This window comes from Suncus etruscus, chromosome 2 (genome assembly GCF_024139225.1).
Source record: "Suncus etruscus isolate mSunEtr1 chromosome 2, mSunEtr1.pri.cur, whole genome shotgun sequence".
Classification (NCBI taxonomy): domain Eukaryota; kingdom Metazoa; phylum Chordata; class Mammalia; order Eulipotyphla; family Soricidae; genus Suncus; species Suncus etruscus.
The window spans coordinates 109,283,216-109,301,337 of NC_064849.1; the positions used below are offsets into that span (position 1 = coordinate 109,283,216).

Genomic DNA, 18,122 nt, shown 5'->3' on the forward strand with positions numbered 1-18,122 from the left:
TGGCTTCCAGGTTTATCTACCTATTCCAAGACCCCTCCCCGGAATGGGCCGGGCTTTGCAGGTAAAGTCACACCTATTATCCGGTTCCCAAGACCCCTCCCAGAAATGGGTGGGTCTCAGATAAGTACCCTACATTTCCTCCTTTTTTGAAATATAAAAAGAGCCTTTTGTAATTTTGACTCCACCTTTAGCCAAAGGTGGGTTAATATTTTCATGCAACAACGTAATAAAGTGAAAATTAATATACCAGCCCTTTTCAAAAACATATTTTTGCAAAATATACTTTACACCTGTAACCTAAAATTCTATTAATGCTTTTTTACCAAGCATTATTCCGGAACTTTTATGTTTCTATACTTTTAAACTATATTGGGGGAACTTTATTGTTCCTATACCTTTCCTATACACAAGTACTTCAGCATACATGCATAACATACATTATAAAAACAGGCTAAGTACATTAAAATACACACAGTAAAACATTTTGCAATAGAAAATATTAACTATGAAAGACAACAAAACACATTTAAATTATAAAGAAAATGACTAAGACAAAGATGCAGGTGGTTAGAAATCAGATTTTAAATGGGCTAAGCTGTATTACCTTCCTATTATTTTTATTTTTTAACCACTAACTAACTAAAACTTATTCCATCACCAACTATGAGTAAAATATAAGACTACCCGCTTAGTTCCTATACTTAAAATGATTAATTTGTCCCACGCTGATCTCACCACGTGGCTTCTGTAAACTTGCTGGTTTGTCCCACGCTGATCTTACCACGTGGCTTTCTTTTAGTTTCAGGCCCCGCAGACGGTTCTGTAGACCATGAGGTTGCAGGTTTTCAGGCTTGCCACGGAGCAAAGCTGAGCTGAGGCGTTTCTGCTTCTGGGCTGATAACTTTTCGCCGCTTTTCCCCTCAGGGCAGCACTTAGCAAGCCAGTTTTTGGCCACAGCTTTTTTGCAGAGGGCTTTTGGATGTTCAAAGTTCAAAGTTATTTAAACTAAAAGTTCAGTCCGAAATTTCCAAAGTCGAAATCCAAATTCAAGCCGCAGGTCATTTTCAGAAAATCAGTCCACTTTAAATACAGTCTTTTTTCTCCTTCGTTTCCAATTTAAGCTTTTAATCAGTTTTTGTACAGGCCGAGGTTTTTGTTTCTTGTAACAAAGTCTCAGTTCTGGGCCTGGGCCTGGGCTGGAGGTGATGCAAGCTTCCACCTCTCTTTTTTCAGTTGCCCTTCTTTCCCTGGAAGGGGTTGCGGCCATATTTGAACATGGCTTTGTGTGGTCAAACCCTTTGGGCTGACTCCATTTGAAAAGAGCCAAAATGAAACAGAAGAGCAGTAATCTTACCATATTCGCTGTTTTCTTGGGTCCAGGATTCAGGTCAAAGTTCGGGCGCCAGATGTAGCATGAAATAATTAGCGATGGGGCTGGATGGCGATGGATGGAGGCCTTTGTGCTTAGGCCCAGCCACGTGGCTTCATACCCATCCAGCTGGCGAATTCCAGGCCCAGGTAATCGGTGTAATCAAGACTCACTCACATGCAGGCATTAGGAAGCATCATCTTTATTCATGCCCTGACCACCACAGGTGTGTGGCCTATCTCATAACCTTTCAAGCGTGCAGCCATTTTAGGCTTGCCCTGCGTCTTATCCTCTTTCAGCCATCTTCCTCAGAGAGCCCAGCAGGGCCAAAAGGCAAAAGACAAAAAGGCCGAATTCCCTTGGTCCAAGCCTTATATAACATTTCCCAGACCCCTCCCAGGAATGGGAGGGTCTAGCAGGTAAGGTTACACCTACTATCCGGTTCCCAAGACCCCTCCCAGAAATGGGTGGGTCTCAGATAAGTACCCTACAAGAATGATTCTAATTATTTTCATCAATACTTCTACTCTGTCCTATTTTGCAACTACAACTAACTATCCTTATATAAGTGAACTTCTCTGTCATTTTAGGTTTTATATATTACCCAAATGAACATTCACTTCATACTTACTTTCCATTTTTAGATCTTTATTAGAGAAATGTCATTTAAAAATTTTCTCTAATTTTAAATTGGGTGACTTGTTCTTTTATGAGTTGAGTTCTAGGGTTCTCTATAAATTTTGAATGTTAGATTTTTACTAGACATGTTATTTGCAAATATCTTCTCTCTCATAGGTCATATTTTACTTTCTTGGTAACATTCTGGATAACATCAGTTTAAATTTTTTCTGTGTTTGGGGTAACACATGGCAGTGATCAGGTTAACTCCTGATTGTACAAGCAGGGATCACTCCTGGCAGGATTCATGGACTATATCGGGTATTGGGGATCAAATGTCACTTGGCTTTATGCAAGCTAAGTGCCTTGCCCAATGTACTATCACTCCAGACACATAATTTAAAATGTTAGTGGTATCCAAATTCATCAGGTAAGATATTGGCTAATTCAAGGTACCAACGATTTAACTCTTAAGATGGTTTTAGCCTATATCTTGCATGTAAGTCACTGATTTTCTATGAATTAATTTGTTTATAGTGTGTTACTGAGTGTAAGTTAATTCTTTTACAAGTATATTTTATAGTTGTCTCAGTACAATTTGTTGACAAGAATATTATCTTGACACCCAAAACAAAAATATAATTCCTTCTAGATTTATTGTTCATTTCTTTCTTTTTTTTTGTTGTTTTTTTTTTTAACACCCTGTGACGCTCAGGGGTTACTCCTGGCTATGCGCTCAGAAGTTGCTCCTGGCTTCTTGGGGGACCATATGGGACGCCGGGGGATCGAACCGCGGTCCGTCCTAGGCTAGCACAGGCAAGGCAGGCACCTTACCTCCAGCGCCACCGCCCGGCCCCTGTTCATTTATTTCTAAAACATCTTGTTTGTATTTTGCTGTAGCTATGTTCTTCCATGTGTTCCCTCCTGTTTTCACTATTGTTGCTTAATGTTAAATTTAAAATAAAGAAAAGAAAGTTTTCCAACTTTTTATTATAAGACCATCCTCACTATTTGAATTTTGATTTTGTATTTTCTTTCATTTATGATTGAATACAGGAACAACTTATTTTGGCAAAGAAGTGTGCTTGCAATTTCGACGGGGTTTATATTAGTTCTGTTATTTATTTGAGAAGCTTTGCCACATGATGGAAAATAATTCATCGATGCCATGAACATAGAATATTTTTAATTTTTGATCTCTTAGATTTTTTCCATGTGTTTTGGTTGTTTCCAATAATTTCAAAGTACTTCACTTCCTTATGTAACTATATTTAATCTGCTTATTCTTTTTGATATATTTCCCAATTCTAATTAATATTGTACAAAAGACTGTCTAGGCATTAGATAAGAAAAATGCAATTAGAGATATCAAGACTTTTTTAGGAGAGGAATTTTTTAAATTATCTTTGTTGTTTTATATTGGGCAGTATATTACAATATTTTGAATAATGCTTATTTAATTGGAAAATAACTCATGAATGAGAAGGATTTTGGGGAATGTAAAACAACTTATATTGTAATAGATAAACCAGTTTGTTCAATAAATACAGTATCATCCAGCTGGTATTAGTAGAAACTACATTTTGATCCTAATTCTTTCTCATCTCAACATTACATCATAGTGCTTGGGGATATAGCTCAGTGGTAACGTGCGTGCCTTAAATAACTGAAGCATAAAAAGTAAAAATATGCTAATTCCATACTTTCCTACAAATAAATGTAAATATATTCCATACGCTTTTTCTTATACATACACACAAATGCACATATAGAGGAATGTTTAATGAAGTCCTTGTATATACAGAACATTTCAGTATTGATTACACACATATCCCTTTTTGCAAGAGAAGTTTTCTTTCAGAGAAGACAGTGTTATTTTGAAATGCAGATTAAATAATTATTTAGTACATGTTAAATTAATAAAAATGTGTAAGTGTTTTAGCCAGGATGAATTTATTAAATATCTGTGCATATTTGCTATTTCCATTTGGCGCGTGAAAATATGTAGCTATTGTAAGAAGAGGAGAGGTTTTTTTTCATCTGCATCATATCCTATACCATTTAGGAAGTACATTTTTATTTTGTCAATGTATTTGATCATTCTTATCTGATTGATGATTTAACCAGCAATATCATTTCCAATATTAAAGATATAGTATGCTGTTAATATCACCTGCCTTTTAAGTACATTACATGTGATCGTGTACTACTTGAAGTCATTTATTTGGATTTTTCTACTGTAATAGTAATTGCATCCCTGTGAGGAATGTTTTGTGATTATACTTTCTTTTTAGCTGTGGAAAGGACAAATTTGTTCAACGTCACACTGTTCATGAATGATATAAGAGAGGTTTTGAGCTCTGGCTGAATATACTAAAGCCATAGTTTATCATAATGGCACCCTTGCTTTATACACTTGAGTTGACTTCTTTTCACTCCAAAATTTAGTGCACATTTTGTTCGGAATTCAGTCTTTGTGATTTAATTACTGATAATATATTCCTATTTAAGTATGAGAAACACATTATTTTCTTGTAGTATTCTCTGTGCCTTAGGTACCAAATTTTGTTTTTGCTACATTCTGGTTATGCTGCAACAGTGAAGTATGCTCTCCTTTTCTGGAATTGGAGGGACTAGAAAGTTTTCTGTAAACTACAAAAAGTTACCTTTTTGAGAGGATGGTGAAGAGCCATATTTGTGTATGTTCAGAGATCACTCCTAGAAATGCTTAGGGGACTGAGAGTCAATCCTGGTCTGCTGCATACATTGCAACTAACCTATCTATTGTACTATTCCTTTGGTTCCAAAAGAAGTATACTTTTCAGATAAATGAAGCTAACTCCTAGTTGGTCTTGCATTTATTGTGATTCAATCTAATATGAAAACAAATCAGAAAAACTTTGGTATCTTAAATAGTAATATAATAATATATATACTTTATATATAAGTATATAAAATAAGTAAAATATATTTAATATTTTTAAAGTATATACTCATTGTTCATGTATTCAACTATATATTCCATAGGGTTTTTATTAGTTTTGAATATGCATCTTTTTCTTTTTCTCCTCTCACACTTCTTTAAGTAGCTCTCAATAAAAGCTACTTTGCTTCACTAAAATTTAATAAAAATGTAAAGCTATCTTTTTGTTTTGTTTTGTTTCGTTTTAGAGCCACTTTCAGTGGTGATCAGGGAACTCTAGCTTTGTGCTCATGTATCACACCTGGTGGGGCTAAGGGGAATTATGCAGTGTCTGGGTTCAAACCATGGGTTCATGCAAGGCAAGTCCCCTTCACATCATTAAGGATGTCATTTTTCAATGTGATTTACTGATTTATGTGTAAGTACCTTGATTAAAGTTAAATATAATTCAAGCCTAAAATCTTAAGTTGCAAGATACATAGTTTCCCTATGTTTTTAAATAGTTTGTAGTGAATATTACCTTGCAAATATATAGTGTGATTGCATATTACACATATTACATACTGTGTAATTTCAAAGACTTTTCATAATTTTATTTAGTTTTTTATTTGTTCTGTTAAGGATCCTCACTCAGTGGTGCTCAGGGTTTACTATTCCTGACTCTGTACTCAAAAATTACTTCTGGCAGTGCTCAGGGGACCATATGGGATACAGAGGATTCAGCTTGAGTCAGCTACATGCAAGGCAAATATCCTAACTTCCATACTATCACTCGCCCCTAATTTTTCACTTTAAATTACATGAGCTAATTACTTGAGTTTAAAAAAATATTAATAGGTGATATTTTATGAATTGCAACTAATAGTTTTATTGTAGACTTGGAATTAATGCACACATGGTTGTATTTACACTTATACTAAAGTATATGAACATTATCTGACGTATCTACTTCTAATTGTTAAAATGTGTATGCTCTATTTTGAATTGATGCTAGAATTTTCTTGGTTACTTGTAATAATAAAAAAAAATTGGGGAGGCAGAGGATGAAGATGAGAGATTGCTAATCCAGCATATGACTACTTATTATTTTAGGGAAGTTGTGTCTGATATTTGAATAGAATTGACATGTCTGTGAACAGTAAAACATCTACTCTTTATTATTTAAAGGTAGTTGAGATCTTCCTAATAATATCCTGTATTCACACTACATTTCTCCAAAATAAAATTATAAACATGATAAAAATTAGTTTGCAAATGTTCATCTCAAAATTGAACTATTAGGGGCCGGGCGGTGGCGCTAAAGGTAAGGTGCGCCTGCCTTGCCTGCAGTAGCCTTGGACGGACCGCGGTTCGATCCCCCGGTGTCCCATATGGTCCCCCAAGCCAGGAGCAACTTCTGAGCGCATAGCCAGGAGTAACCCCTGAGCGTTACCAGGTGTGGCCCAAAAACCAAAAAAAAAAAAAAAATTGAACTATTAGCATCTTCAATACCTTTTTTGATCTTTCTAGTAAAAATGAACAGTACAGATTTCATTTTCCAGATGACTATAGTAGCAATATATTCCTAGAAATTAGTCTTACAGAATTAAATGTGTGAAAAAAAATAGTTTCTAACCAGAAAGAAACAATAAATGTCATAATGTAATTGAGACATAGCATTATCAGTAGAAAAGTAGATATAGGGTCCAGCGAGGTGGCGCTAGAGGTAAAGTGTCTGCCTTGCAAGCACTAGCCAAGAAAGGACCGCAGTTCGATCCCGCAGCGTCCCATATTGTCCCCCCAAGCCAGGGGCAATTTCTGAGCACTTAGCCAGTAGTATACCCTGAGCATCAAACAGGTGTGGCCCGAAAAACCAAAAAAAAAAGTAGATATATTATAAAGTAATGATTAACTGTCAAATCCAATTGTGTATTTAGAGACTTACCATTTAACTGGACAAATGAAATAGAGCTTAAGAAGAGTTTTGATAAAAAGAGAATTTGAAAAAATATGAGTATTGAAATACTCATTTGTTTCCTAAGATAAGTCAAAGGTCAAAAATTGGTGAATAAAAATCTAAGTCAGAATATCACTTGAGTATTTAGGGTTTGGGAATCTGTAGATTGAAATATGTACCAATCGTATATTGCGTTTTTCCTCAACACATTTTAAAGGTTTTCAATATTAAAACAAAAATTTGCACTTTCCAATTTAGTGTACCCTGGGATATTGCATTTTCATTTCCATTTAGTTTAAAGCAACAATTTGGTGCTGAGAAAGTAGTTTTTATTGTTATATTCCCTGGAATGTGTATATAAATACTCTTACATAAGCACATTTTTACATAAAAGCATATAGAAAATAAGGAGAATTAGGGTTCAAATTAAAAAATAGCCATTAAATATATACGCATAATGAGTTTTATCCTATTTTGGTTTTGAGATTGAATAATTTGCATCATTTAAAATTATATGGTTGTGTAACAAGCATATTATTAAAACAGAGCAGCCTTCTGTGTCTGCTTCTTTCTCAGTGAACTTAGGGTAACTCTTACTTGCTTCCATTTCTGAGGTCATTTGTTATATTCAGGGTTTATCTTTTTGGATTTTTGTTTGCATAGTTTCAATATACCTAAATATTTATATAGTGTTTCACACTATAATAATTGTGCAGTTAATGGTTTTTATTCTTTACCTATTTATTTGAGTTTCAGGGGTCAGACTGGAGTTCACAGGCTTTACCCAAGCTGTGTTCTCAAGAACAACTCTTGGTAGTACTCAGGGAAACATAATGTCACAGTGATTAAATAGGGATCTGCCATATGCAAGGCAAGCAACATTAACAGATGTGTACTATCTTTACCATGCCTAATAATATTTAATATATGCTACCATGCTCGTAGGTAATGAATAAAAGACCAAGTGCATTGTGGGGGGGAAATTTAGTGGGAAAAATGAATGCACAGTTATACATAAAACTAGAAGTGTGGCAGGAGTAATAGTATAGTGAGTAGGGGCCACTTAGCTTGCATGTGGCCTACCCAAGTTCATTCCTCACCATCCTATATGGACTCAAGAGTTCCACTGGGAGAGTTACCTGAGTGTAGAGCCAGTTATAAACTCTGAGTACTGCCAGATGAATTTCATGTATTAATTTAAATAGACTAGAATATTAATAATAGTATATATGCTTAAAGTAATAACCGCAAAAGAAAAAAACTACTCTATAAATAAATATATATTACTGTGTTTATTGCTGAAGTCTGAATGAAAAACTTCTTCACATTAATTTCCTCCCATAAGTAGTTTTTCTTCAATGTCTCAGAAATGTAATCTTCAAAAGAAATTTATCAGGTCACTTTTTCCCTAAAAAATAGAAGATGGGATACATTGGAGGTGGGAATGCACTGGTGAAGGGTAGGTGTTCTTTTTGAGACTGAAACTCAATTATGGTCATGTTTGTAATTACATTGTTTAAAGAAAGATATAAAAAAATATTTGATGGTAAACTAGAATGCTGGTGATTGCCCAAGCTTTACTTCCACGAAGCCACCATGTAGATCCACAAACATAAAAGATGTTGAGAATAGGGTCATACTTTCTCTACTGGTTAAGCAGTAGCCCAAGTCATGCCTTGAAATGACTGAGTATAGGAATATTGGCACTTATAAATGCCTGTTGTCTGCCTTGCAACACCATGGATTGCATCCTGTTAGGCTTCATCAGTTTCCTAATGCAGTGGAACTTGGAAGATATGATAAATCAAACAGATGACATTATATTAGATTTGAAAGATGAGATTTCTTCCAAAGCAATTGCAAAGTGGATATTTCAGTGCTGTAGACTTCAGGAGGTTATTGAAGTCAAAAGTCTTTTCAACAAAACCAATCTTTCAAAACCTGGGTAGCAGGTAAGCAGAGTCATGCATATTTTTTCCAAAGAAAAGTACCTAGGGAGCAGTGTGTGCAATTCTCCTTTGTATATTTGTTTTCCACAGTTTTGGGTTTAACCTAATTTTTTAGTATAGTAACTTCTTTAGAATGTCCTTTTTAAATTAGGAGAAATGGATGTCCAATTTTGGAATACTTTCATTTATTACTAAATCATTCTGCATGCCTAAAATGAACTGAAATAAATTTATACTATTTTTATTAGGTATCAGTAAATTATCATTGATTATTTGCCACCCAAATTTACAAGAAGCTATGATTATTTAATTCTTACAAATGGCACATAATAATTTTATTTAGGAATTGCGTTTTTTAATATATTGTTATTAACTATATTTTCTTTTGTAGCCTACAGTATGTGAAAGAGAGCTTTGTGTATTTGCTTTTCAAACCCTGGGAGTAATGAATGAAGCTGCTGATGAAATAGCAACTGGAGCTCAGGTAGTTAGCACTGTCAATTCTTTATTTTGATTTGAAAATTTTATTCTGATCCAATAGTGATAGTCACGTGGTTGTGCTTTTGAGAGAATTTTATGAGTCCGTTATTAGATTAAAATGTAAGATGACAGTTGGTATGTTTTGTACAGAAATTAAATTTGAATACCTTTATCTGATATGTTTTGTCATTCACAATTGGCAATGGGATAAAATAATCCAATTTTGTATTATTTGAAAGTGATTGTTATTCTTTTTTTTATATGGTAAATTTGAGAAAGTGAAAGTCTCTCACACTTATTATGTAAAATTTATTTGTAAAGTCATACTGCCATAAAATGGAAGCAATTTATTTTTGAAACATAGTGAAAAGATGATGGGAGAAACTATAATAGAAGTGAAGCATTCAGTTTTATAATAGCACTGTTTATGGCTTAGAAATATACAAAAACAAACAACTTGATAGAAGAGAAGCAGTACATTTGTGAAATGGAAAATATAAGTTTTAAGGATACCCAATATATTACTTTATGCAAGTTTATCAAAATTTCACTTGATTTTCTTTTTACTTCTGAAAAAAAAAGCATATAAAATAAGGAAAATAATTAATGGAGTCTAAACCTATCTTATATAACAGCATTTATATTATTCTATATTTCAACAAGCGTAATGTCAAGGAATAGAATGTTGGATTATCCCTAAAGGACTTAAAAATAAAATTTCTCATATGCAGGATTTAAAGAACCACAGTAGGAAATAACAAAAATATAAATAATAGAAATGAAGAACATGAGAACTGGCCTTCAGTAGGAAACTTTCCATTTGGGGGGAGTACAGTTAGGGGAAGTACAAAGATGGAGGGATGTGGTCACTTGGAGAGGACAGGTGCTAAATGATGATTAAGTGTTATGAATGAGATTATATCAGTAACAATATTGAAAACCATGTGCCTAAAGAAAAAAGAAAAGGTGTCTGGCATAGAGGCAAGTTGGTGGGGAAGAGGGAATCCTAGGAGAGTGCTGGAGTAAAGTGGAGATAGTGAAGGAATTAGTGTTGGGACATTGCATACCTGGAAGTATATCGTGAATAACTTGGTAACTCATTGTGACTCTATAAAAATAATATAAAATAATTGAAAAGCTCTTATTCAATACAATACATGCAAATTTGATAAGGGTTAATTATCCAGTCATTATGTTTTGCTTCAGGTTTATGTACATTTACTACTACTATAATTACTCAAATAAATCAATAGATTTGAGTCCATATATACTTCTTAAATTGTCAAATTGACCATTATTAGTTGAATGAAAAACTATTTTGTTACAAATATAATTATATAAAACTTAAATTGAGAGGATAAATATGAAGTGTTAATTCTATATTCAAAACAACTATACTCATTAAACAGCTCTTTTTAGGCACTCTGACAACTGTTATATGTTTTTTCTGTACTGGTTCGTTAGATATGTAGAACATATAATAATTTTTTCAGTGAGATAAATTGTTTATTTAAAGAAATTAAAAGAAGTATATGATTAGGAAAGTGAAATGCAAAGGGAGAATTAAATTTCGTTTTGTGCTATTGTGTGGCTTCTTTCTTTTGTTTGTAGATATTCAGTTTGTTCAATATCATTTATAGATCACTGCCTTTTTCATTAGGTGGAGGAACATTTAACCTGTAAGAGAAGATTGGGTGTTTTAATTAAATTTGATTCATAATTATTTTTTTATTTGTGTTGGTCTACACCCAGCTGAGTCCAGGCATTACTCATGGCTTTGTGTTCAGTAATCACAACTGGCAGGACTTAAGGACCGTATAGGGTGTTGGAGATTGAATCTAGATTGGCTGCATAAAAGGCCTTACCTACTTACCCACTATACTATCTTTTCAGCTCTAATTTTAAAAGAGCTTTTGAAATTGTATCTCCACCCCTCAGTTTCATAAAATGTTATTTTATCTACTCCTAATTCTTTTTCAATAATTCTATTGTGTTTTTCTTTTGAGAAGGGTTTGGGGACACTCTCACTGATTTTTGGCCAACTGGGACATTCAAATACTTGAACCTAAGTATGAGGTCCCGCATGGGTCCTACAATGACTGGGAATAACAAGGGCCACCTCTGGAACCATACCCAGTGGCGCTTGGTCTTCCAAGACTACATCCAGAAGTGCTTTTGGGGTACTGCTGGATACCAAGAAGCAAAACTGAGTTTAAGCATTTACAAGGTACTGTCTGTCTTCAAGCCCAGAGATTTTCTTCACTGGGAGATCAGATAACTGTATCTGGATTAAGATACATGTTTAAGATGATACTCTTTGTCCCTGGGATCAAAAGATTAGAGTTATAGAAGCAAAAAATAAAACTGTCCTATTCTAACTATATATTTTCACATCTGTTTAATGTTTTCTAGAAGGAAATTTTTATAAAATTCAGTTCAGCTGGCTTTATTCCTATGAAGACCTGGTCTTTCTACAGTTAGTACTATATTCTAGTGCTCTGTATTCGTGTAAATGTTTTTCAGTTTATTTATTTTTTTTTCATTTGCTTAGAAGCCACAGGAGTGGGAAAGTAGACTGTTAAACTGCTTACATTTTTGTTGCCTATGACTAAGTTGTGTCAGAGAATCGTAGAACATAAAGTCCTTCTAATTCTAAATAACAGGTCATGAAAGACTAATTGCTAAGGGGAACAGAGTAAAGATGATGTCGAGAGATTTTCTGTTCTCATTGTATGGCAGACTCATAATCCTGTATAGATTGTCTTTTTTACCTAAAATGTTTTCTTCTCAAACAAACACACTCTCCTTTCCACCATTCAGATCTCTAGTAAAATATTATTATTCTCCCTTGCTTCTGTAAAACAGTATTCTTTTCTGCTGCATCTCTGCTTAAAATTGCTTAAATTAAAACATGCTTTTTAAAATTTTATATAATATTATTGGGAATATTTTTGGCTATTTTAGCAGTGCTCAGAGCTTATTCCACATTTTTTTAATCAGGATTCATTCCTGATGTTGCTTGTGTCACCATATGAGGTGCCAGGGATTGAACCAAGGTCAGCTGTGTGCAAGGCTAGCATCCTACAGCATGAACTATCTCTCTGTCCCTTACATGTCATTTTTATAGACACACCAATACTCTAAAGTGCTTTTCAGCATGCTTTTGTTCAACTTATTTTAATTTTTGTTATGCATTTCTCATTAGAATGTAAGTTCTATAGGAATGGAGTTTCATCTTTCCATTGTCTCACCACAGGGCCTAGATCAATGCTAACATATATGTGTATGTAACAAAAAGATGCTATATTAGAATGTGAGTGATTGGAATATTTTAAATTAGTGGTCTCGTTTTGTCACTAAAGCTTAAGCACCACGTTATAGATTTGAGAGCTTGCTAGCAGTTCTGCCTGTTTGGTGCTGTCATGAGAGGAAGAATCAATAGTAGAATGCTTGATAAAACCTATAAGATATTAAGGTTGTATTTTGTGTTTGTCTATTAAGGTGGTAGACCTACTAGTATCAATGTGTAGATCTGCATTGGAATCTCCTAGAAAAGTTGTCATTTTTGAGCCATACCCTTCTGTGGTAGATCCTAATGATCCTCAGATGCTGGCCTTCAATCCGAGGGTAAGTAGTGATCCCACCTAAAATACTACACTAACATTTTCTCTAACTGTACCTTAGATTTGAATGTGACTGATCCTCTTACTGTCATTTTAGACATTTCAGCAAGGGCATCCTGATTGGCCCTGGACTTTTTGTGTTTTCTTAGGAAACAGGATTCTTTTTCCATAAATTTGGTTTACTTTCCTTTGTCTATCACCTATTTTTTGCCTCCTCCTTTGAAGTCATTTTCTGCATTCCTTTTTCAGGAAACTAGACCTCAAACTCTCATCATTACAAATCCTATTACAAAAGAAGGTGGTAAATTATTACAATTTGTTAATTTTCTGTAAATTTATAGTAGTGATTTATATGGTTATTTTAATGTTTTGTACATTTTTAGATTCTGACTTATTAACCTCATTTTAATTTTTAGTCTAAATAATTTAAAGACATATTTTTTCTTCTGTTGTACTTTTCCCTCTCCTTCTCCTTCTCCCTCCATTATCTAAATGTTACTAAAAGCTGAATTCATATTACTTTATAAACTAACATTTCTTGAAAAACAATTTTATAAATATGTGTAGAGATCAGGCAGAATCTTCTAAAATTAAAAATACTGTCTAATTGAATGAAAACTAAAATTCCCTTTTTTATTACTGTTCATCTTGAAATAATTTTACTCATATATTTAATATGTATTTATTTATGTCTCTTGAGTTTTGAGCCACACCTGGCAATGCTCAGGATTTACATCTGGCTCTTTACTGAGAAACTACTTTTGGCAGTACTCGGGTGACCAGATAGGATGCCAGGAATCAAACTTGGGATAGCCACTTGCAAGGCAATGCCCTGCACAATGTACTATGAATCTGGATCTTGAAATCATTTTACAACAATAGTATACAAAATTCCATAGAAAACTTTCCTTTATTCATTAGTACTGACATTGCACATATTTAGATTATGATTAAAATAAAGTATCAATCTTAATTGTGTTGTCATATTTTTTAGACAAAAATTATGCTTCAAGACAAGAATTTTTTTAGGGGGACTAGGGTTTGGGTCACATCCAACTATTGTTTAAAGACACCATTTGCGATACCAAGGCTTGTATCACATGAGCTACATGCAGGGCAAGTGAGTTAACTTCTTTATTATCTTATCTCTTTGGCCCAAATCAAAAGAAAATTAGAGGAATTGCAGTAATTAGTATATATTTATATTATAAAAGTGAATTTTTTAGTTTTTTAATGTTGTGCTTACTTTCTCTTGACTTATATTTTTAATGATGAACATTGGATTCAAGAACACAATAATCTTTTCTGATTCCGTTTTTATTCTTACACAGCACATGATTTTATGTTCTTGTATTATGGCTACAATTGTCTTCCATTTTTCTTCTTATGACTCAGTTATAAATCCTATGTCCTTGAGCCATCTTATTAAAATCTTTACTGTTATGTACAGAGTGCAGTCATTGCTTTCAAATTTCTCTTGATGGAAAATTCGCATACAGAAATAATATATTTGCCAGTGATGTGCATTTTTGCAGAAGCACGTTTTGAATACTGTTTTTCCCCTCTCATTAAAACAGAAGAAGAACTATGATAGAGTAATGAAAGCACTGGATAGCATAACTTCTATTAGAGAAATGACACAAGTAAGTATATCATCTTGTGGTTCAGTTTTGCTTGAGTAAATTCGTATTTTGAAAGCTGTCTGAGCGAAGAATTATATTGAAATATTGACTGATTTAAAATGTAGATTTTCATAATGCTTATAATTAAAATCATAAAAAAATTAAAATTGTGCCACAGTCTAGAATGTTTTAATGAAATTACATCAATGAAATAACATGCTATGATTGTGACTTTTGGAACTTGCATAATTATAGTCCTCTGTTCTTGCTTGAACAAGAGTTTGAGTACCTGGAGCTATAATAACTTTATTTAAGTTAGAGGTGAAATATGCTACCACCTTCCTAGACTTTCATACGGTTTTTGAATTCAAATAATTTACGGTTTTCAATAATTCAAATAATATACGGTTTTGAATTCAAATAATTTGTTAAATGTTTTATCAATTAAAAGCCATACGTAAATAATACAGAATAATACATTTTAAAAAACAGAGAATCTATAAGCAGCTTTGTAAAATATATGAAACTTCTGAAGGGCATAAGTTTATATTTGGGGCCATTAGTGAGGTTTTGGTGGAAAAGTTTGATGAGCAAGGATCAGGGTTTATGATGAAAATCTAATGTATCTGGGCTGCGGGCCAGCATTTGGAAAAGCACATACTATTGAATTATTGAGGCCATTTTAGTTAGAAAGATTTGAAGAGAGGTTTAAAATTCATCCTAAGTCAAAATTAATAATCCATAATTGACAACAGCACAATAATTATAGGTTCAGTTGGAATATTGTAGATTTAAGGCTTGCAATGCCCCCAGAGACCCTTGCAACCTTGCAATGAGCATTATTCTGATCATTTCCTTTCACTGGGGAAAGAAAAATGGATTCCTCTTGTTTGGGAGCCCCAAAGCTTGTGCCTCTTCATCCTCAGACATCATCACTACTGTCTATGAAAATGTGCTCTCAGAGTTTATTTTACATTTCCAAAATTACTTTTTGATTCTTTGCACAGCTCTTTATTCATGTAGTCATTAACTCATTCTTTTATTTATTTATGCAATGTCAACCATTAGTAAAGGAGATGTAGTCATTCACAAGTTGGAGCATTGGTTTAAGTCATCACCTTTTCCAAGCTATTTTTCTGTGCCCTACCAATCTGTATTATCTGAATCCTTTTTGTTGTTGTTGTTGTTGTTGTTGTTGTTTTTTGGGCCACAACTGGTGATGCTCAGGGGTTAATCTTGGCTATGCACTCAGAAATCGCTCTTGGTTTGGGGAACTATATGGGACAACGGGAGATCGAACTGCGTGGTCCGTCTATGTCAACCGTGTGCAAGGCAAATGCCCTACCACTGTGTCAGCACTCTGGCCCCTATTTGAATTATTTTTAAAATAAGTAATTTTATTTGTAAAAGAAAAATAATAGAACATATTTTTTCTTTTTTCTTTCATTTTCTTTTTTTTTGGTTTTGGTTTTGGGTCACACCTGGCAGTGTTCAGGGGTTACTCTTGGCTCTACACTCAGAAATCACTCCTGGCAGGCCCGGCGGACCATGTGGGATGACAGGATTTGAACCACCATCCTTCTGCATGCAAGGCAAACGCCTTACATCATGCTATCTCTTTAGCCCCAAAACAAATTTTCTTTTATATTTACAATTACAGAACAAAAATGCTGTATCTTACACAAAATTCAGTAAGCACATTTGGTATGAAAAAGACTGGTATGGGTATGTACACTCCACCCTAGGCCTACATCATTCTTGGGATTAAATATAGCCACAAACTGATTCCGATATGACTTTTCTGCCCTCAAAATGCTGTTTTTATTCTGGGTCATGTGTAAGCTATTTTAATCGGCGGCAATGGAGATGATTAAATGTCAGCTTAGAAAGTTATAGGTTCATGTTGAATAACTAGTTTATTGATGATAAGATCTGCAATGTTGGGCAAGTTCCTTAACTGTTTAATGGATGCCTCAGTTTTTTTCAGGTAGTAAATAGAAATTTCACTTCCTTTTACATGTGTGCTTTATGAAGAGCTTGTTGTATTTTTTCCTTCAAATTACTTTTTAAACCTTTCCAAGTAAATACAAGACTATATTGTCCCATTTTCTAGATTGCAGTTTCAGGTAGGGAGACCCATAGACAGCTTTCCCTTTGTTCTGTGAACACATTCATTGACTAAGTAAATTCCATTAAATACTTTGAAAATGTCTGATCTTATTTAAGTTTTGTTCAGTTTCTCATGTAAGTATCTACTCAGAAGACAAAAACTTCATGTATATGCATACATTTTCATTATTACAAGTTAAGAATGAAAGGCAAGTTTTTTTTTACAAAGACTGCAGCAGGGGAAAGAGACTGCAGTATGAGCTGACTTCATTTCCTGATAAAATACTGTCTGAGACTTTTAAAGTGAGAATAGAGAGGAAACAAAAGAGAGCTGTGGAAAATTGAAACGGGGCTGCCAAAAGTAACATAAAAGATCCTAAGGTGTCTGTGGGGAAATGGAAAATTCCAGTCAGGGGCTAAGTGGCATTATTACTAAATTAGTTAGCTTAGGTGCTGTGAGTTAGTATAATGTACCGTTTAGCATCATTGGATTTCTTGAACAGAATACTCAGTACAAGTATGAGATCACCATCAGGTACCGGGCCTCATATTTGGAGGCCGAGTGAAAATGGTGAAAATCTGTAAGCAAAATATTAGGGCAAGTCCTCTGTGCCTAAGGCATCTGAGTTTGCACCATTGTGGAGGAAAATAATTAGGGAAATTGTTCTCACTATGTCAAGGCCACACATTTGTGGTTCAGCTAAATCAGGCATAGCTAATTCAACCTATTTTTCTTATGAAAAATTTTTTCAAGGAAAAATAAAGAAGTGTAATGACTTTTTCAGGCACCGTATCTGGAAATCAAGAAGCAGATGGATAAACAAGACCCTCTTGCTCATCCTTTACTACAATGGTATAAATTTTAGTTTTCCTCTTAATGAAAGAAGCTTTTGTTTTTGCTTCCTGTTTTTGGGGGGAGGAGGGAATGGTCTACTCTACTGTAAGCCCATAAGGCCTGGTGATTTTACAATCCATGAGTTCTTAATGACTCTCACTTTAATTAAAATGTGTACATTATAGGAGAGGAAATGTTTTCACATGCACTGTACAAGCATGCATTCTACTTGACAGCAATTTGTAGTCTTAAAACGTGTGATTTACTCTATTATATGAGGAAGTAGTTTTGGTTCATTTAATTTTCTAGTTCACTGAGAACTAAGTGATAAAATCTCTCTAAAAGAGAATATAATGTACTCCCTTCACATGCAAAGTAAAAATTTGATGAACTCTTTGATGGCTGCAATAATATTGTTTCAGAATAAGACTAACGAAGGATGTATAATAGGACTTAGCAGTACAGGTAGACTAATGCTTAAAGAGATAGTTTGAGAGTTTATCTTGCTGCAATTAGTGCTTCAAGTCATATACCCTCTCTTACTTGGTTTGCAAAGAAATCTTCAAATATCTAATGAAAAATTTTTCTTCATAAAATTATTCCTTCTTTAATAGTATAGGGAGGATCAGATGAATCTAACTTTATAATCTTTATACTT

At 33.9% G+C, this 18,122-nt stretch overlaps 1 protein-coding gene across 2 annotated transcripts in view; it reads left to right on the top strand.

Annotated features, from left to right (window-relative positions):
* Positions 1-18,122, top strand: part of PARP8 (poly(ADP-ribose) polymerase family member 8) — a 175,302-nt gene that overhangs the window by 134,938 nt on the left and 22,242 nt on the right. For both annotated transcript variants that reach the window (XM_049768368.1, XM_049768367.1), the window contains exons 16-19: positions 9,187-9,279; positions 12,777-12,902; positions 14,476-14,541; positions 17,415-17,482. In XM_049768368.1, the coding sequence (XP_049624325.1) occupies positions 9,187-9,279; positions 12,777-12,902; positions 14,476-14,541; positions 17,415-17,482 (353 nt within the window). The remainder of the gene's footprint in view (positions 1-9,186; positions 9,280-12,776; positions 12,903-14,475; positions 14,542-17,414; positions 17,483-18,122) is intronic.